General features: G+C 41.4%; 1 protein-coding gene across 3 annotated transcripts in view; it reads left to right on the top strand.

Moving 5' to 3' along the window:
* LOC122402392 overlaps positions 1 to 22,101 on the top strand; it is a 69,188-nt gene that overhangs the window by 46,708 nt on the left and 379 nt on the right. The window contains exons 3-13 of one of the 3 annotated variants that reach the window (XM_043405131.1): positions 89 to 345; positions 903 to 1,295; positions 2,245 to 2,501; positions 2,942 to 3,053; positions 11,380 to 11,534; positions 11,722 to 11,772; positions 12,567 to 12,838; positions 14,368 to 14,526; positions 20,515 to 20,691; positions 21,137 to 21,386; positions 21,596 to 21,779. In XM_043405131.1, coding sequence (XP_043261066.1) covers positions 89 to 345; positions 903 to 1,295; positions 2,245 to 2,501; positions 2,942 to 3,053; positions 11,380 to 11,534; positions 11,722 to 11,772; positions 12,567 to 12,838; positions 14,368 to 14,526; positions 20,515 to 20,691; positions 21,137 to 21,386; positions 21,596 to 21,779 — 2,267 coding nt within the window. The remainder of the gene's footprint in view (positions 1 to 88; positions 346 to 902; positions 1,296 to 2,244; positions 2,502 to 2,941; positions 3,054 to 11,379; positions 11,535 to 11,721; positions 11,773 to 12,566; positions 12,839 to 14,367; positions 14,527 to 20,514; positions 20,692 to 21,136; positions 21,387 to 21,595; positions 21,780 to 22,101) is intronic. The other 2 variants (XM_043405132.1, XM_043405133.1) reach the window with 2 other exon arrangements.

Here is a 22,101-nt window from a genome sequence, read left to right as displayed (position 1 = left end):
AATAATCGTGGGCGTATGGTGATTCTATTTAAGGGTTGATAGAGATAACGATGCACGCGAGTAATGCGTACGTTCTTTTTGCAAATAGTGTCGGAGTTCGCGCAGGAACTGGGCGCGGCGATGGAGAGCCATTCCGCGAACGTACGACGACTCGTCGACGAGTTTCGAGGCAGATCCGGAGATACCAGGATCGACAGCGGCGGTATGCGTCGCGTTTGGGAGAGTTTGCTGCGACAGGTCGAAGCGGACGCGGTGGCACACCTGGACCTGGCCGCGGTTCTTCAGCAACAGCTCTCCAGACCCACTCTGGAAGCCAGCTTTCACCGGAAGCTCCAGTCCAGGAAGGTAAAACGAACTTATTTCGTAAATCTTTAGCAAACGGTAGTCGAGATGATTGTTAGATGTTATCCATGTTAATTGCGACTTCTCTGCTTATATAGAGTCACTATTATTCGTAATAATATCAGTAATGTTTTCATGCAGTTCAAATATTTAATTCAATTACTAATTACATGCACCCTTTTAACATGCTTTCAGTTTGGCTTTGTATAAACATTTCTTTTATTTTATGTGTTAAATCCTGAGGTTGAATAAATGTTACACTATTAATAAAATATTCGTAATGTTTACGTTCATTTATTTACGTTTAAATGCGGGGCCTCAGTATTATTTCTCGCCGAATAATTTCAAATATCGTGGCAATTTTTCCTTCAATGTCTGCAATTTCAATCAGTCATTCAATCATTTCCTCAAGCACCTGTAATTTCGATAGGAAACATTTTTTTGTCAGATCATCGAAAGGGGTTGAAAAATCTCTGGAATCAACAACGTTTCCGTCAATAAGCGACAGATTTTTTGCAGATTTCCAAGATTTTTTTTTAAAAAATGGGTCCTTTTTTCAGGTGTTCGGCCATCGCGAGGCTTACGAGCAAGTCGTGTTGAAGTCCGAGGAGAAGTTGCAGCGTGCACGAGCGGACTACAAGCGCGCTTACGCAGCTTTGTTGACGATCGACAGCGGAGGCGAGCAGGAGCTGAAACGCCTCTACTTCGAGGCGCACAACGCGTACGTTCTTCAATTGAGGGCCACCAACGCCATCACGGAACGCTACCAGTCCCAATGTCTGCCCAGTCTGCTCGGTGAAATAACGGAAGTCTACGAGGAGCTGTGCGGTTTGGCTTGCAAATGCGTCGCCGGGATTTCAGAGGCCGCCGCGGAGCGAGCCGGGGAACAAGCGAAGCGCTATCAGGCTGTCGCCAAGGAGGCTCAAGTCGTCATGCCGTTGAATGACCTACAAGTACGTATTTTTACAGAAATCTTCCACCTTGGTACTCAACTCACTGTTAAATCTTTAGATTTTTTTAAAAATAAAAGTAGATCGTGTAAAATCTCACCCTTAAAATCGTCTCTTTGTTAACAGGGTAGTTAATGATCTCTCGTGTTTGAATATCATTGAAATGCTTAAAAATGTTCCTTCTAGGATATTACATCATTTATAGAACACTTTATGGCTTTTACAACCCTTATAATCGTATGTGTACGATGTTTTCAACCATTCAATTCTATCATTCAAACGTTCTTTACTTGGCATCTCCTTGTAATTTACAGTCAGTCTCATACTTCATAACATTCAATTTTATATTTCTGTTTATCTTTATTATGTAACTATCTTTTATACCCTTTCTTCACTAATGGGTATTTTTTTTTTTTTTTTGATTGAATGCTGTGTAACCCTGTACACAGGGATCTACATTTAGATTATCTATACACACTTATCGATAAAAAATTATACATTACAAGAAAACAGCTGATTAAATATATACACAATGCTTCTGTAGAAATTTGAAAATAACCATTAGCGAGGAGATACTTGCTTGATAAAGAACGCTGTTAATCGTGTAAGGGGGGGGAAAAGTTTAATGAACATAATTTAGAAATCATTTCATTTCTGCCAATATCAAACCGTGGCCATTGCCAGATAATATGATTAAACTTTTGTTCAGGATAGTCACAACTGAATAAATCAACAAATAAAGTAAAGGAAAGGTTAAGTAATTTCCTTGAGATTTCTATGAAAGCGTTAGGGGATGAAAGAAATATCTATGATTAATGGCCACGAGCTTTCGACAAAAGTGAAATTGGAGTATGGAAAAAACACGTCGCGTGTCTTAGTTGCTTTGTTAGATATCGATTTGTGGCTCCCCGCCTTCGGAAGCAATTTGTCAAAACGGGGATTCTGTGTTCAGGTTCTGGCACGGAGTTTGTCAGCGACCCAGACTCCATCGAAGAAGCCATTTAGACGCCTGTTCGTCGCACCGGGCCCTCCGGAAAAGATACCCATGGAACGAATAAATCAAATACCCTCTTTGAGGGACGAGTTAGCCCCGACAACGACCAGCACGTTGCCTATGATGGAGGATCTTCGACGGGAACACGACAGTCTCAACCAGGAGATTTCACGTCTCCACGATGCTCTGGATGCTCTGATGCGCATGCAACGCAAGTACGTAGTAGCAATTATCGATCATCTATCCCTCGATTCGTGGAATCAACTATCTTTCGGCTCTTCAAATAAAAAATATTAAAGTATCTCAGAGGTTTTTTACAGTTTGTCCCAGTTTTTAGAATCGTCCTGTATCATAGTGTGCAAGTTCCCGCGCGACCCTGAGCGATCGACCGATCTATGGCCACTCTATAAGCGAGATTGCGTATCGAACAAAAATAATTCCCTCGATGCAATCACAAGATAGTTACGTGGAAAATTTAATATCTCTTTTCTGGTAATTTAACCCGTCCAAGGATGGGGGGTAAACACGTTACAAAGGACGACGTTTTCACTCGCGCAATTTCGTCCATCCTCATCCTCTAGGAAAACACTCGACCGTTCTCGTTTTAATTGCAAGAAGCTCGAATCGTTAAATGGTTTCTCTTTTTTAATTGCAGGAGCGCCGAAAGCAATCTCTACACTAAAGTGGCCGAACTGCAAGAAGACATCTCTATGAAGCGTTTCGAGCTCGGAGAGGCGCAGCTTTACTTGGCAGCCGTGCAAGCACAGGTATTTTTTTGTTACCGATCGACAAACACGCCGGGAGGCGAACTTTTATAGGCCGAAACATCCAAGAAAAAGAAAAAGAAATCCGTCCAACGCAATTTCGACCTAGCGAACGCGAGACGCTGAAAGATTTACTAATATTAATAATTCGAAATCAAATTAAAATCGTGTAAATAGAAATGTAAGAAGTTGAAAAATTCCGGGATCGATTTTAAGGGAAATTGAGCGCGAGGGAAGCCGGGAAACGACGATCGTTCTTTGCGGATCCAATTCGAAAGTCGCCCGACGGCTTTTTCCTTTCCCACGCGAACCGCGACAACTTCGCCGCGACGAATGAAAAAAGTTTCGACGAGCCGTGTCGCGGTTTTCGAGACAAGAAGAAACGCTGCGAGAAAGTGGCAAGTTTTTCAACGTTACGGTCGCCCGAAACTTTCCGATGGGCTTTTACACGCTATGGGACATTACTCGTAGCTGCCACCGACGCCGGACAATTTGTTCCCCGGAGCCTCTGACAAAGTTAACACGCCGTGTTCGATATTTTTTAGACGACGAATTTTTTTATTCGATCGCATTCTTTGGTATTTGTAAGCTTCTCTTGCGAATATAAAATTGGATCGTTTGCGTAAACTGGTTAATTGTGTCAGGCTGAAAAGAATAGTGTCTGAATGTAGAAACGTTTTACAAAGATACGACGACTGTATATTATATAGGATCTTTGTTGTTTATATGTGTCACATATAATTTTGGTATTTTGATAACTTTAACGAAGATGAAGATGAATCGACTATCAAATGACATTTCATATTGTTCGAAAGAAGTACATTGTGGCGATGACAAGGATTGACGGTAAACTGGGACCTTATTTAAGTTGTCTGGATGATAACTGACGCGAGACGTGTCTAGGGACGGGAACTACTGCCCCTGTTTGCAACCAGAGACTAACCATAACCCTAACCCTGGATGGAGACATGGTTAACTCGGTTAACTTACTTTTACAGATTGTAATATTCGAATATATAAGATACAGCAGACTTATTCGTTCACCATTAGCCACAGCAGCCATTGTGAGAACATAGAATGTCCTCTGATGTATGAACATACATCCTCAGTTGAGGATGTTGAACTTCGTTAGATTTTAAATATCTTTGCGTCCAAGGCAATCATTAGGACCGAAAGTGCTTTGAGTCGACAATTTTATTAAAAATTGATATCGAAGATGGACAACAACAGACATTAGTCGAGTAGATTGGATCTTGTGTCAAAGACGTTGAATATCAATCATTAGAACCAAAAGTGCCTTGAGTCGACAATTTTGTTAAAAATTGATATGGAACATGGGCAACAACAGACATTAGTCGAGTAGATTGGATCTTGTGTCAAAGACGTTGAATATCAATCATTAGAACCAAAAGTGCCTTGAGTCGACAATTTTGTTAAAAATTGATATCGAACATGGGCAACAACAGACATTAGTCGAGTAGATTGGGTCTTAAAGTGCCCAAGGCAACGAACGTCAATCATCAGAACCAAAACTGCTTTGTGACTAGTTTCGTAGAGGAAACAAGATCGAAAACCCTGTGTCGTTTCCAACCTGTGAAAGATATCAATTTAAGATGAAGACGCGATTGTTTGCTCTAAAATAACAGAATTTGATCTACACTCAAGCCCATCGAAGGGTTTGCGACCTGTAATTTGAGAAAGCGTCGTTTTTATTAAATGTAAGTCAAGGTACGATCGTGTACGACTGGGAGAACCATTGGCCATGCCGATCGAACGATCGACCAGGGGCTCGAGTGGCCGAGAACGACAAAGAGGGCAATCCGTGACACTAATGTCGCCTGTAACCAGGCTCCGTGTCCCCGGCCACGGCGTCGTGGCCAATCGAACAACTCTAAAACCGCGAGACAACAAAAGAAACTGCCGATCGAGTGGAAAGAAAAGAAGCTGGTCGCTTTCGTGGCACTCGAGCAGTCGAGGGGCAGCGCGCGGCTCAGCCGATTAAAATTAGCATGAGCCTACCATTGTTCCCTTCCACGTACGTACGGCGAACAAGTACAATGCACCTTGCACGTGCGGGCACAATTTCGAACCAGTCGACGGCCACTTTCGTTCTTTCGTTCCACGACGTCGAACGACCGTTCCGCGTCGCGGCTAGGAGGCGGTCGCGTTGATTGGATTTCGACGGTCCAGGGGAGCCGTTGCCGCTGGAAGAAGGAAAACGAGTAGCGAGACAGAGGCTCCGGAGACCATAACGGGACCATCGATTCAGTGAGTACATCGACGATTTCCTCGACTCGGGGGAGCGATCGACTTTCGAACCGGAAGCTGGAAGAGAACGCAGTCGAGATCGAGAACCGCTTAGTTTGTTCTACAAATTTAACGAATCGTTTCTCCGGATAGACTTTTACTGTTTTCTAACGACGGTGTTAGAGTTGTTCGATTTTTAACCCTTCAAGAGTTAAGAGTAGAGTGTAACTGTGATTTTGATGTAAATTTGGAGGGATTAAGAATCGATGTGAAACGAATCGGTGCAGGGAGAAGCGTGGCCGTTTAGAGTCGCTGGGGGAGGGCAAAGGGAAGCGCAAGACAAAGATAAAGTGCAACGTGAAATAGATTCGGCGCGTATTTTTCACTCGAGACAGACCGCGTAACGCGCCACGTTAAACGTGCACCGCGGAATTCAATAATATTGATTTGCATACGACTTTCGAGTATGTGCATGTGCTTGCGCATCGAATGCACCGGTGCCATTGAGGACGATTGGCCTCATTCGAACGTTCCGCTCGAGCATTTGCAAAATTCCTGAATACGACGTGTCCTAATCCTTCCAGCCGCATGCCAAGAGCCCTAAATACCTTGCACTGTACACCGCTGACGCCCAATCGGACATTTAGGAATCGCTGACGAGGCCTCGTCACGCTCGAAAATTCGGAAAATTAGAAACCTCTATCCTTCAGGGACTCCTGACATTCAAATATTTGCATAGAATCGTGTTTTGAAATGTTTCTTTAAATCACTTCGAATCGAGACCATTTAATTTTCGAACCGGTGAACCGCCTTGACGCGTCCATTTTGGTTCAATCCCTATTTATTATATTTATTATTTTATTGAATTTTATTGACCAAAGCGTTTCCTTTTTTAAATTAATTCGAATTGCAATAATTCAAACGGTGAGCCTTGGTGCGTCCATTTTGGTCCAAATCTATATTTTTACGCTACTTTACGTGTTTCGTAAAATCTTTATTTAGTATTATATACAAGTATTTTATAGAATCGTGTTCTGAAACGTTTCTTTCCTTAAATTAATTCATAATCGCAATAATTTAATCTTCGAACGGTGATCCGTCTTGGCGCGTCCATTTTGGTCCAAATCTATTGTGTTTCGTAAAATCTTTATTTATTATTATATCCAAGTATTGTATAGAATCATGTTCTGAAAGGTCTCTTTCCTTAAATTAATTCATAATCGCAATAATTTAATTTTCGAACTGTGACTCTTGGTACGTCCATTTTGGTGCAAATCTAAATTTTTACGCTACTTTACGTGTTTCATAAAATCTTTATTATAACATCCAAACATTTTATAGAATTGTATTCTGAAACGTTTCGTTCCATAAATCAATTCGAATCGTAATAATTTAATCTTCGAACAATGAAAGCTCGTTTGCTGTTATTTATTAACCCTTTGCACCCTTCTGGCGCCTAGCGAACGAAATATCAAACCAGACATCGCGATTCTCCGATCTCAACTAAAATACCCGTCGACTCGAATTATCGGAGAACGAGAAAAAATTAATAAATACTCGTGAAAAGACGTTGAACGTCGGGACGCCCGTGTCGTAGAGTTCAGTGCTACGGAACAAGCATAAACGTGTTCGACGTAGGGAGTAGCAAAGCCATCCTGAAGCCCCTTAGCGACGAGTAGAGATGCAGGTTAGAGATTGAAGCAAGCTCGTTTAATCGGCGTGCTTTCAGGAATGGGTCGATATTAGGGACAAGTCCTGCTGAAATTTTCAACAAGACGCGTTCTAATGGACCTGTCGACAGCCACTTGATACGAGTATCTACGGAACAAGCTGTCCGGGTATCGATAATTGCCTGTTTGGATCCGTCGTGGCAATTTCCTTCGCGTCGGAGGTCGACCCGTCCTCGACTGTGTCGTAGAAATAGAGTGGCGAATAGAAGGTGTCGGAGGTCGCAGACACTGACCCTGGAAAACAGGCCGGGGAAATAGAAAAAATATATTTGAAACTCCAGTTACTAAAATTCAGCTGCAACGATCGATCGCGAGCATCAAGATAGATAGATGGTTGTTCAAAATCATAAACAGTGCGAGAAAAATTATTTGTTCGAGGTAAAATTGCACACCAGAGAAAGGGTCATAGTCGTTGTTTTTATAGTTCAGAAACACAGTGATGTGATAGAAAGTTATAATGTTTTGAGTGTGGTTGGAGGAGACGGATCGACGATACAAAATTCTGTTCTGGGCTTCTCGCGTCGATTTTTGGGCGATCGTGATTGGTCAGATGGTCCTTGTGGAGGGATAGTTGTGGACTTGGCGACGAGAGAGGGGAGGTAATGGACTCGAGGGTAGAAAGAAGGTTACGAAAGCGGTTAATGGGTGCGTTCGGACGGAAGATCCAAAGAAGGGTTGTTAAAGAAAGAGCGTTTTCTTGCTGTGGCTCTTCCCGTGGTGTTCCCGGCCACTGATAGACTCGAGGTGTTTTACGACGCGTTCAAAATTGATATTCCTAATAATTTAAATACTAATTGATAGAAGATTAATATTTAACACTACAAGTTTCAAAGCAGTCAAAGTTACTAATTTCTAATTTCTAATAAAAATAATACAAAATTTACTACATTGGATTTCTGAAAATTTATTGCAGTTTCCTATAAGAGAATGAACAAACAAATACACTATAATTGTCTGTAGTTCTAGCGTTAATAGGTAGGGTCAATTGCCCTAATATGGAATACGTTCCTAATCTGGAACAACGCAATATTAAAGAATCGCGATTTTGACATTTAATGGCGATGGTTGCAATCGATTACGATTGTCATTTGTTACAACTAGCAAAGCAACACGTGTTCGTAAAAGAATATCGAAGAAATTATCGCAGTCTGAGTTTTTGCAAGGTGATCTTTCACCTAATATTATACATAATAAGGTAAGTCCATCAGCTTTGTGTTAGCTTGATTATTTCTTCAAATATGGTCAAATTTTCGCAACGATTGTCGAATAATATTTCTAAAAACTTAAGGAACATGTAGTATTCTATAAAAAAAGTAAACATTACTTAAACCGTTATTACATTTAAAATTTGACTGTTACCAGCATACAATTTTCTATAAATTCATAATATTTTAGGTCCTGTAAGCAAGTGAAACATGTGTACAAAAAAAAAAGTATTCCATATTATCGCAACTGATCCAAAATGCCCAGAACTATCTTAGCTTCAAGAGCTATATTCCTCAGTCTCTTCTATTTTGCTACAGTGATATTTAATTGTTTTCTACGGTGTCTCCTTCGAACGTAGAGCGTTGATAGATCGCTTTGCTCGACCGATATGCTAGTTTTCCCGCGCGTGGATGATAGAAAAGACCCTTTTGGACAGATTCCTTCCGTGGAAAACGCTGGGAGCGCGAGAAAATCAAAGAACGAGACCCGTCGCGCGGCGTAAACACAGAAACGGGTATCCAGCGACCGACGAATAAATACGGCGCGCAATCGCGCGACATGCGCCCTCACAACTGGGTCACCGTCCAACACGAGAGTCTGAAAATCCATTCCTGGCCTCGAGTCGAGTCCGCCTTCCTAGGTCAGGGTAGCAGGAGCAGCCGCTGAGGTCCTCGCAGACATGGGTTGGACATCGTTGCGCACACGAGTAGTTAGTATTCCCCTTGAACACCTGGAAGACCCTCCTACGTTGTCCCCGTCGAAGGATCGTCCTGTCCATCGAACCAGAAACGCGTCGAACGTTTATCGAATCACGATCGACGGCTGTGGCTAGGATATGTTTGGCGTCGTTCGTTCGATGGACGCAGTGTTTGTTGCTATGCAGCTGGCTATGGTGACTCCTGGTGGTCCTGCGACCAGGACATCCGTAGGAGCTGTGCTCAGAGGTGGGGATCGTGCTGGTGTCGAATGCTTTCGTTTTTTGTGGGATCATGGTTGCGAGAGGCTATCGTTTCGTTGGACAGTTTAAGCCAGAAAGTGCGACTTGTTTGTTCTTCGGGCTCGATTGTTTGCTATTGTTGGGAGGTTAGTCACGTGACTTGGTTTTCGATTGCTGCCGCAGTGCGTTGTATGTGGTTCGTCGACACGTGGGTGACATGTTTCGTGGCGCACGTGTCCAACTGGGAAACGTTGCTGGCTGCTTTTCGACCAGCCACCGAAAAATGGACTCTTCTCGGATCCGTTTCCACGCTCGGTCGCGTTGCCCGGCGTCGATCGAGCCGGGAATCACGTTTCTCGAGTTCCATTATTTCTATTTCTATTTTTTCTACCTCGCGTGGGTTAATTAGAAACGCCTCACGCGGTGGGCGTCGATTCTTCTTCAAAATTTAAATCTATTGCTTCGTTTAAAAATATTCTAATGCACGAGAATTCGTTTCGATCGGTATCGACTTCTAACGGGTTTTGCAAGTAATGGTGATCAAGGAAATAGAAATTCTATAAATCGTATAATACAAAATACATTTTAACAAACACCAAATTCGATTTTCCAGACCCTGCGAAAGAAATTTAGTTTTCGTGAATATTTGAACGTTGATAAATTCTTGAAAATCTCGACGGTCGTTACGAGTCTGAGAAGTTTGGAAATTCTTGGTGGTTTCGATAACCCGAAAGTTTCGAACGCCTGAAATTGCGAACCCCTTGGCGGTTCGCGTATACTGGAATATCCTGAGCCATTTTGAAACAACGATTCTTGAAATATCATACGGTTAATGCACTTTCACCCTTCTCGTTCGCTGCTCCCGACCATTCCGTCCTTCCTCTTTAGATCAATGAGTCTGTTATTATAATCGAAATTGTAGACGCAATTTCTCTGCCCTTAATTCCGATTCAATGATTACAGTTCCCTATTTTTAGTTTCATCGTTAATATCTATTTTAAACGTAAACTCGTAGTTGTCGTGGCACGAAACGTTTGTTTCTTTACTCGATGCCACGTTATTCGATAATATTGAATACTGTTTGACATGGTCGATGCACCTTCGGCCTTTTTATGAATGAAGTCTCTATAGTATATCCAATCCTCGATACAATGGCATGATGCACAGTAGCCTGTTCGGAATCAATAACAGCCTCGATTCGAACAATACTATTCATTATAGCTTAGATTGGATAACTAATGAAAACATCTGGTTATCGAAATACCTTAAAAATCGATGATCGAGTTACGATTTAACTGTAAGGGAGCAGTTATACTCTAATTATTAGAATCTCGAACAATTGTTTCCAACCAATTGTTTGCAGAAAGAATAACGTTTAGATCAAGCAATAGTCTATGGTGATGTTTATTCAACGTATGAAAGAAAACTCACGATAGAAAAAAACTATTTTCAGACCCTCTTCTTTCTACTTTTCTAAGGCTAATATTTTTTACTAAAATAATGTTTACTGAAACATTAGCGTAAACAGTTGTACACGAGATCTGATATTCAGTAATTGAATCCAATTAATATTGGTACCATCGTCGCACGTAAAATTGCTCTGGCTTCCTCTTCCATTGGATATCTATTTACCGCTTGATCGTGCACGACCCGCCAAGCAAGTCGAGCAGAAACGCGGTTGATTTCCATTGCATTTCTCGGTCAGGACCGACGATGTCGCTGGGCCGAGGCTGAATACGCTGCATGCTCCGAACCAGAACAACTTTTAAGCAAACTTCGAATGTTCAATTTAAATTGTATGCAATATAAACAAAAAACTCAATCACAGATTAAGGTTTCGCTTCTAAAGCGAAACTATTCGTTAAGAAGCCATCTTGAAATTATCATTAAGGTTTCTCGTCTGGTATAAATTCTTCTGCGTAGAAAGAATTTAATTTCAGAACGATATTTTAACGTGGAAAAGTTAAAATAAGTAACAAGAAACTGAAAATTTATTTCAAAATACTATTCAGAAGGGTCTCGAAATTTTCAGCGTCAAACTTTATTCTTTTTGTCTAGTTTAAATATTATACGCCATAAAAGAAAGTTTAATATTGTTAAAATTCAATATTGTTCGCGAGGCTTCGAAATAATTCCAGATTTAATGAAAATAATTGTCCTCCGCTCTGCCAGAACGGACCGTTCACACGAGATTCACTTCGATTTTCAGAAAGAATTGTTTGGTGGTGGAGAAGCCGGTCAACCGGATGGGGTGAGCGGCCGGAAGATGTCGAATGGCTCGACCGGAAGTACCAAGCACAAATGGTTGAAAGCGTTCAAGAGTTTAAAGACGAGTTCGCCGACAACGCCACCGTCGACCGACAAGTCAGTGTATTCTCTAGAATTCATTAAAGCTCCAGTTTATTCCATAAAGCAAACGCTGCTCGCCGCGTACACTTTTTCCCATTTTCTTGTTTTACAATAACGCGATGACAATGAAGTTGGATCGTGTTAATGAAAAAGTTATTTAGAGATAACCGTGTGTTGTTTTGTCGATGCTTGACTAACACAGAGGAAAGCAGGCGATGTACCATGCTGTTTCCACCGTCGTCGCCATGTCCAGGTAACGTTTCTTGCTTCTCTACGCATAATTAACTCGTTTAATTATCAATTTTTAAGTGACACCGTTTTTAAAGCGTAATTTTGAAGAGTGATCGCTAATATTTTCCTAAACACACGATATACAGGCTTGTTCAAATTGTTCGATAATTGAACAATCATTAGATAGTCTAAAATTATCCTTGCAACGTAAATTGATTTATTTTATGATTGATTTACTTTTTGATTTATTTATACCCATTTATAGTTTCTTACATATTACATCTTTTGTACTAAAGGGTGTATTTTTCGATTTTGGAATTTTTTTTTGGTTTATTTATTGATTTATTTTATGATTGATTTACTTTTTGATTTATTTATACCCATTTATAGTTTCTTACATATTACATCTTTTGTACTAAAGGGTTTATTTCCGTTAATAAATGAATAATAATAATAATAATAATAACTTGGTGAAACGTGCTCAAACGTACAAGAGACCTCCTCCAAGCCGTGCAGAAGATTTAATATTAATATCGAAGCTGTCTTTTGCAGAAAAAGCCTCGAGAATCCAAGGGTGGTCACGCTTACTAACGTGACACCATCTTTAAAGCGTAATTTTGAAGATCGCTAATATTTCCCTAAAATGCAATGCATCTTTCAACCACCGTTTCTTTAAAACATAAAGGCTTGTTCAAACTTGGTCAAACTTGATCAAACGTACAAGAGACCTTCTCGAAACGGTGCAGAAAGCGTGGACTGTTGTAATTCCATGCAGAAGACGTGCTTGATATTAATATCGAAGCGATCTTTTTGCAGAAAAAGCCTCGAATCGGAGGGTGGTCACACTTGGCGCGAGTACACCTACCGAAAAATCACCCCTTGCGATGCCTGCGGTCAGGTGTTGCGCGGTCACAGTCGCCAGGGTGTCAGGTGTCGCGGGTGCAAGGCGAACGCGCACACGGACTGCATCCACCTGGTGCAGCCGGCGATGTGCCCGAGCTTGGCGCCGAAGAAGAGCGGCGGCATTCCTCTTCTACGTCGGCAGAAGACGCAGGCGACGGTCGACGACACGCCAGCCGCGGAGCACAGTAAGTACAAACCAGTTTTGGGACGAGGTTTCGAAAAGGGTTTCTGGTTTTCTTGCCTCGCCGTGACGCGAGATACTTCTTCTTTTTCTCTCTCACTCTCGTTGTCGAGGACGATCGACGGTCTCGCGCCCCAAATCGACGTCATCAAGAACACGTGTTCGTTAGAGAATGGTGTAATTCGCGGAAACGAGACGAAATTTTCTAAAAAAACAATATCAAAGCGACGATTTGGCCGCGTCGGGAGCATCGATCGATCCGTGAATCAAACAAACGGTAACAAGCGTCTCTGGAGGATCAACTTTGCACGAAGTTGTGCCACCCGATCTCTTTCACGTCGACTCACGGTCGGCTTCCCCAATCACGTAATCGATAGTCGCTCGATAAGGCACGAGAAAACCGAGATCACAATGCATCACAAGCCCATCGCAATTAACGAATCAATCCACGAGAAAGTAATCGGATCGTTCGTCTTATCGGACCTTCAGCTCTCTCTTCTCGCGTCCCTCCGTCGCCTGGCACGAAAACGAAAAGAGCAGAGGCTGCTGAAATGGGACAGGTCTCTTTCCATGACACTTTCGACTCACTAACGCGTCACGGTGTCATAATTGTACGTTCGGAGTCACCGATGCAGAGAAATCGTTCTTTTACGAATAAACGACGCGATAATCGATGATTTGGTTACTCTGAAACGAAGTCTATTTTTAAAACATTTCCCATACTGAGTCTTCATTGTACGTATGGGAGAGAATTTTTTATTTCTCGAATAATTTTAAACAGGAACCGAATGTTTTTTTCTGACTGAAGCTATTCGGGGAATTCCCCAAGTAAAAACACGAATTTTGTTACCGTGAAACGTTTAGATTTTTATTTTTACAATTTCGGTGACTTCGAATGCGAAGTTGGACTCCGGACGAAAAGTATCGGTCCTTCGAGCAGCAGGTGTCTTTAAGTTAACGATCTTCGCCATTCTTCATTCACCGTTTCCTCGGAGAAGAAAGGCGCCAATTTAGGTAAATCAACGTCGAGTTCCCGGGTACTAACTTTAACACGCGCGCGTCGCAGAAACTTGTTCGAGTTGCAGAAGCAAGACGCCCTATACTAAAATCGCTCGGATACTTTATCCCGATCGCGTAAACCGAAACGAAACGCGAGACAGGTTGAGAAATCAATATCGAGCGCACGTTTTGCCGAACAAAGAAGACGTATCGAATTACTGCAACTCGAACGAGTCTTCTCCTTTTCTCGTCGCGCTAACAAGGAACGCGTCTCTTCCCTGTCATTATATCACTGCCTGCCCATTCGAACAAAAGGAAGACAAGCGCAAACAAGCGACGAAGAACCGAATAATTAAAGGCAGTTATTGTTCAAAGGACCGGTGCTTTGAGCGAGGGGTGTAAAGAACAACCTGAGCAAAGTAAACAAAAAAAAAGAAAGTGAAAAGAAAAAAGAGTATGAAACGACAAGAAAGAACATCTTGTGATGTCTCTCGTGTGCTTTTGCATTGCTGTCTCTCTATAACGTGTGGGCAGACATGGACGCCATATACCAGGTGCTGAAGGAGGCAGGCGAGATCCGTGGAAACTCGACAAACTCACCACCTACGCCTCCCACAGCAGATCATCCTCCCTCCGGTGCAGCACCTTCGTCAGCGAGGGCCTCCTCCCACCCCTGTTCCTCGTCCACCTCTGGTAAGGCACAGCACCGATTCCTCTCGACCTTGAAGCAGAATTCATCCACAATTTTGGGGGATTCGCGAGCTCGCGTTTCTTCAAAACGACATTGCCCTCGGAGATTCCGGGATGCATCCCGCCGTGCAAAGGAATTGACTGGCGAACGAATTCACAGAGTAGATTCTCCAAGTTTAAGAAAATTTGTAGTCTCCATTTAGTGTAAACGTATGGAATTATTCACTATTTTAAGGTATAAAAGCTGAGTAATAATTATTCACAGTAGTTAGAAGTTGAGTTGTTTGATGTAGTAGACAAGTGGTTTGAAGATCAACTCAAACCAGTTTCATGCAATAAGTATTTTCAGGTTTAAGAATAGAGTTTCATTAATTTGTGAATTTGTCCTCGATTTAAGCAGCTGGTATTAGACTAAGTAAGTAGAAATATAGCGAAGTAAAATTTTCGATTACAGTATTATTCGTTGAGTATGCAAGTAGACATTTTAGAAATTCCTTCTGAACGTAGGATGAGAGGTCAGTCAACTTTCCTTTGCACGGTTTTGCAATTTCAATAACTTCAGGCTTTGATTCAATTTCCCCTATAAAAGGACATACATTTTTAACTTCTTTAATCTTCAAAGAGCAATTTTTCACCAACATCGTTCGAATTTATTCGATTAAAAGACGAGCTATGCTTCGTACTAGCATTGCTAAAATAAAATCGTAGCCATATTTTTTTTTAAATACAGTCCCGTATCGTAGCGAATAAGCTTTCAAAAGGTAATCACGGAACAAGAAATTGCAAGATGCACTCGCGAAAAGGCTCCACGAGTTCGTTTCGTCGTACCGTCGTTCTCTGCTTCAAGATCCCCACGTAACCCTCTTTCTTTTTTATTTTATTTTTTTTAATCAAAAGGAAGAATGCTCGTCTTCTTCAGGGACATGACTCGTTAATTCACATTTTTTTCTTTTAATTGTCTGTCTAATCTTCTCTCTGTCTCTACTTTCTCCTACTTCATCTTCATTCTTCCCCTTTACCCGCGCCATCGTTAATTTTTATTCTCCCACGACACACGGAGAAATCGAGGTACCAGGATTTACGATCCACCGGATCCAGACCATCGCGTTGCACTTTCGTCTGAATCTCTGATCGTGGAACGTTGCACATTGACGAAGGTGTTGAATCCCTTCAGAGCGTCTTTTCAATTAGTTGCACTACGTAGAAAATTAGAATTTTTTTTTCTAATCTTTATCTAATTAGACGATAGTTACTGTTAACGATACTAGAAACTTTATTTTATGAGAATGATTATTATAAATAGCCACATTATTATGTGCCGTTCGAAATGGTTTTTGAAAACGTTGAGAAGATGGTACTGCAATTATTTTCTTTTTTTGTATCGTCGGAGATCGGCCAATAGACATCAGGCGTGAAATCGTTGAGGGGAAATAGCAAGTGCTATCTTTCAATGCATCTTTATGAAAGCTCGTTCAAGGTGTCTGAGCATATTCGAGGGCTTCGAGCCTTCGACGCGATCAAAGATCGACGATTCTGAATTTACCATTGTGGGACTTTCCTCGACGAAGAGAGAAACGTTTTAACGCTTTTCCGCGAGCCTCGTCTCGCGTGAGCTTTCTAGTCCCTTGCCCTTTGTTCAGCGCTGAGTCGAATGAAAATTGATAAAACGGCTTGTTTGGAGACACAGGACCATCGCTGGGCCATTCTTTGTTCAAAAACAAGACGAATATTCTGGCTCTCGATCTAACGGGAAAAATTACTTTAGAAACGATTGACAGTGCACTCAATAACAAAAAATCTACTCTACGATTTCGACTTAATTTTGCACGAAGAATCCAGCAATTTCATCCACTTCGATTGCTGCTAACAAATTTATAAGCTGCATCTCGAGACTAATTCATATCGTAACAGCTACAGAAAACTCCATTTACCTCGAAACGCGATTCGTGCGGAAATTATTTGAAACTCGAAACACGCACAGTGAGTCAAAAACGTATTGCGTAGCTATTTTGAGAATTTTTAATTAATTTCTGGATCGAAAAAGAATAGAAAAAGTATTGAAAAATATTCCTGATACTTTCTTGACTCGCTGTACGCGAGGATCTGAAGGACGAGCGCGATCCAGGCTCGAACCGACTGCGGAGAATTAAAAATCGAAAAGAACCAAGGGGAACAGTACCCGAGGATCCTCGACGATCGCAAGAGCGGCTGACTAACAATAATCGAGTAAATAACACACGGCCAGACGGCTCTAACGGCGTCCAGGCGTGAGAAAGCTTGTGTTGAGAGAGAAAAAGTCTGCGGATTCGGGTTTAAAGCGGACCGAGAGAAACAGGAATCACCGTGGAATCGTTGCAATTCCGTTGACCAGGAAGAGGCAGCGGCGGATCGATGTCTGGAACCAGGCCGTTTGGACAACCGCTGGTGTTGATGACCCACGGGACACCCTCGACCCCGTCTAAGAGGTCGCCGGAGCCTCCTTATCGCGGCGCCAACAGGAAACGATGACCCATGAAGTGGATCCGCGCGTCGGGACGCGTTCTCGACCGGCGCTCGCTCGACGCGAACGAGCGACATTCTTCACTGCCCCCCCGCGAACGACCGTGATTCGAAACCATTAACCCCTTCACCGAGCAACCTGGACCCGCGGAACCGTACAACCGTAAGCTAGTGGTTTCCAAACCGACCACCCAAAAAGAAACGGAACAGTTTTACGAGACAGGCGGCACCAAACCTCGGCGAATAAAAATGGTCGATCGTAAACTAGCTTCTGCCCGCGGCTCCTCTTTTTTTTACGATCGAACGGTACATAGAAGTCACGTTACGAATCGAAAATTTGTATTCGTTACACCGCGAGTAAAATTTGCTGCCGGTGAATTCGACACGATGGGCGAAAAATATCGACGAGAATAAATTTACAGGTTAAAAGGCCCCCCACACTTTGGATGAACGTTAATTATTTTGAATTTTGAAAATTACGAAGGGAATTCGTGAGCATCGACTCTTTGAAACCTTCGTTCCGAGAAGATTTAACAAAATTTAACTTAAATTGACTAAGGGGTTAATTGTTAAAAAAAACTCGAATGACTGGGTGCCCGGTGCCCTCTTTTCCCCCCTTGGGATCCGGAACAGTTCCTTTCAGAACAGTAGACTTCGTGGATGCTCCAGATGCTCGTAAAAGTGGAATTGCCTGGGCAGAAAGGTGGAATCGCGAGTGCAATTGGATTCGATCGACGTAGTTTGTTTTTTTTCGAAGAATGAGTGAGTTTCGAGTGTCCTTCGCGATGGAATTGCCACTGAATAGAAGATGGAATTGCTGTGATATCGCATATTGTTGTCAGAACGGCGAGAGTGATTGATTGTCTCCAGTTTGATTAGCAGTTGAAATTAAAATTCGATGTTCACGAAGAATAGAAGATGGAACTGCCGAATTCGATCGTAGGTTTGAAACGTTTACCTTCTTCGCAGGAATACGATTCGTTTTAAGGCATCTTCTGATAACGGAGAATATCTAGAAAGTCGGAGTTGCTATAGCGGAGAAGAAATTGCAAACGCATTGTCTTCGAATTAAGTTGATGGAAACCTTATTCGATATCTTTTGCAGCGTTTTATTTTTAATCGAAATGTTTTCGTGTACCGAGGAGAGAAAGTACTTGGGAGATGGGATTGCAAATTTATTTTCTATTTGTTTATTTTAACGTTAGCTGGAAGAGTTAGTTACCGATTCAACGATAATTCACGCATTCGCGTGATTGAGTAAATAATATTAGGAATTGATAAATGTTAAGGGACTTTCCAAAGTGTCCTATATCGATTTTAGTTCGCGAATTTCTTTTTTCGAAAGATATTTTTCCCCGTAGTGGCGCGAGAAAAAGAAGCTTGGAATCGCCAAGTTGCAAACACAATTTCAGCAAACTAGATGATTTAAGTGTCCACGATATATATATATATTTATTTCGCTCGGGGACAATTGAAATGAAAAAAAAGAATTTGGAATTGCTGAATTATAGAGGAAAAACTACCCTTTGAATACCCTTATATTTCTTTGGAAAAATTTTTTATTTCCTCGATACGTAAGCTAAGAAAATTTAAAACCTTTTTTTTATAGATTAGTTTCAGTCGTTGAACATTTGCAGCTTATCGTTCTTAAATTCAGCATGACCAAATTGAGAAAAAAAAAAACAGTTCCCGCAATTCCTAAAGCGATAAAATTATTTGCAGGACTTTTATTATATACGTACAGGTTGTTTCAAAAAAGACTATGCCTAAAAGGTAAGGATTCCTCAGTATATTATAAGAGCTTAGAATAATCTAACAAATCGAACGAAAATTGCCGATAACGGTTGATAGAATTTTGATCTGCCAAATATTTCTAATTGAGAATTATTGAGTCGTAAAGCACGTGTCATTTTTCATTATAGCAATTACTCCGAAATGCAATATAATTCCGCAGCACCGAACAAATGTTCAATTTTACTGCATAGTTTCTTTTGAAACGAAATTATTAACAGTTTATCAAATTTGGGATTGTTTGTCGATCTTCGAGAGCAGAAATCTTTAAAAAAGCCACCGAAAAAAATGATTATATTCAATGAATAGGTTTATGAATTTGTAGAATGAAACACATTGGCATTGAAGAGAGAGGAGAATATTTTTAAAATCTATAATTTGCTTGAAAACTCGCTTAAAAGATTTCACCACAAAAAATATTAAGTATTTGTAAATTGATTACCACCTAAGTTGCAAACCCTATAATTATAATAAAAAGTTTCAACAAGCTTGAAAATATTCGTCACCGAAGATCCTTGTCTTTTTCATTCTCCCAAAGAAAAGTAACAAATTGATAGTCGAGGAAGATAAAACTAAAATCGATGTGCAAAGAACGTAAATATCCTATTTCTTTTGTGAGAAAAAAAATTCCACTTTTCAGTTGTCCCTTTATTTTTGTTCGAATCTTGATTTCTTCCGGTCCCGACCAAAAGAAACGTGTCTAAAATGTTAAAAGAAATCTTCAAATTTGTAAATCATTAGGAGAGCCCCAATTGTTAGAAACGAGAGATTACCAATTCGACGAAATGTAAGGGGAAAATTGCACGAAGAAAGGGGAAGAAGGAAAACGAAGGAAAACGCGAAACAGGCGGTGTGTAACACGAATCCACAGAACAAAAGTGAACGAAATGCAACCAAAAAGAAGAAAAAAAAATATATAAAAAGAAAGCACAACGAAGATCCCATGTAAATATTGTAAATAAAAAAAAAAGTTGTGTCTTCTGCGATCCCCTACTCTCACTTCTACGCGCGAGTCGTGTCCCATTTTTCTCTCTCTACTACTTTTTTTTTTTTTTTTTTAAATAACATTTTTGTGAATTCTCTTTTTCTCTGTGAATTCTACTATTGGTCGAATTTGTCGCCTGTAAAAAACCGTTTCTGTGTGCATTTATGGTGTAACTGTATCTATGGAGTCCTCGTTTCGTGGCATCCATTCTTCCATCCTCGACGTTGACGCCAAATTAAAAAGAAAAGCAAAAGAACATACTAACGTCTCTGTCTGAAGTTTATAAAAAAAAAAGTGAATGCGTTGCACATGGTTTTTTGAAGTTTAACTAACAATCTTTCTACGATAAAAAAAAAAGGTGTGTATTTTAATTGTTTGCACATTTATTTTCTTTGCGCGAGCACTATTAACAATGGAGCTTCCGACGAACACGTAATTGTGCAGAAAAATTGTGCACTCTCCGCTTGATTTTATAATTTTCACCCATCGATTTGATATCGTAATTGATAATTGTGATATCGAATCGATCGTAAGTAACGTCACCGCAATTAGCCGCTCTTTCACGATCGAATTCACTGCTAAGACCGCAACAAAAAATTGGCTTGAAGAACAAACCGTTGCTAATTAATTAGCTGTGCCTAAACGGGCGTCAACGTCGAGCAGCGAACTAATTTCAAAGGCTAACTTGTTATGATCGATAATTATGGAACATGAAGCGCCGCATAGTCCGCAACGTAGACGGGAAAGGCTTAATCTGAGGATGAAGAGCCTCAGTTTGGACTCTCCGGAAGGCACGGCTCACGGTAGACATCGTCCACGAGATTATTGTCCAGGTGGCCAAAGAGAATCCACGCCACCCAGACACTCAGACAGCGGAAGTATTAACAGATTGTGTAAGTAGAACCTGCTATCAAAAATTACGAGCCTGAAACTTCTTAAAGTGGTTAACGAATAAGTATGGAGTAAAGTTTGTTTCTTCGACTCGAAGGATCTTAACCCCTTGACGAAGAAGATTTGTTTTATGAATATCTCGTCAATGTAAAAATACGTTGATTTTAATACATAAACACTTGATGATGATCGAGTAGCTTCATGATTGTGAAATTGACATTAAGTACTGGTAACAAGTCAAACTCGTCATTGTATGTCAAGGGGTTGAAATCTTGTTATTCGTAACTTCTTTTGGACCACCTAGAAGTGTTTAACGAATCGTCACTCCTAACCCAGCGGACACTCAGAAGAGAGTGGAGTACGCAAATAGGTGCGGAACGATCGTAAAATTTTTACGTCGGGTCGTTTCCACTCTGCTGAAGTATTTTTCTTGATATTTCCCTGCAGCGCCGTGCAGTCCAGGCCAAGGACACGGTGTCCACAAGCACATAAGAGGGGCCATCAGGATGTCGAGTATGGAGCTGCCGGACGAGAACGAGAAATCGTATTCCTCGGCTAGCACTTCGCCGTGCCCGTCGCCGCATACTAACAATCAAAATCACATGAACCCGCCGGGGAAACGCGTTCTGCCGCCCAACAATCTCTACGTCGCCCTCTACAACTTCGACGCCCGTCACCGGGACGAGCTAGACTTGAAGTAATCACTGAACGGGATTCCCCGTGCATAGAAACCTGACTTGAATTTCGATCTTTCGACGCCTGGCATGCTTAAAGAGGGCGGTTCATTTGCGTTTATTAATCTTTACGATCACCATCCCCTAATAGTCAACCTTTCGTAGTAGTTCTCGTTCGAAACTCCCCGCTTTTGTCTTGGGTAATACTTGCACCGTCGCGATCTTGTTCCAGAGCGGGCTACAAAGTGACGGTGATCGACAAATCGGAGAAAGACTGGTGGAAAGGGAAGTGTTTGGGTGGTCGAATCGGTTACTTCCCCAGCGCGTACGTCATGCGAGTGGAATCCGGCCAGAAGACTCTTCAGGTCACTCGCAATCTCCAGCTGAGCGATCAGGTCACCCTGTTGCGCGATCAGGTATGCCAAGTTCGTCAAATAAACGATTTACGGGAGGTACAGTATTGCAGGAATCCGTCTCGTCTCTGTTAGGCTTATTTACATACATAGGTTTTTGCCTATTGCATGATTTTCGTAACAGATTTATATCAGATCCTCTTATATCTTTTCTTCCTCATTTTTCATACGAATATTTAATGACCAGACTTGCAACGTTTCAGTAGTGATGGGGATGACTTCGCGAGCAATATCGAGGAGAAAAGTTTCCGTTCGACCATTTTAACGTCGAACTATAGTATCTCCGGGGTGGTTTTCATTTCGTTTCTTTCGAGGAAACCCCTGT

The sequence above is a fragment of the Colletes gigas genome, unplaced genomic scaffold (genome assembly GCF_013123115.1).
Source record: "Colletes gigas isolate AHSC1104 unplaced genomic scaffold, ASM1312311v1 Colletes_gigas_Sc00035, whole genome shotgun sequence".
NCBI classification, from domain to species: Eukaryota; Metazoa; Arthropoda; class Insecta; order Hymenoptera; family Colletidae; genus Colletes; species Colletes gigas.
This window is presented reverse-complemented; position numbering and strand designations above follow the sequence as displayed.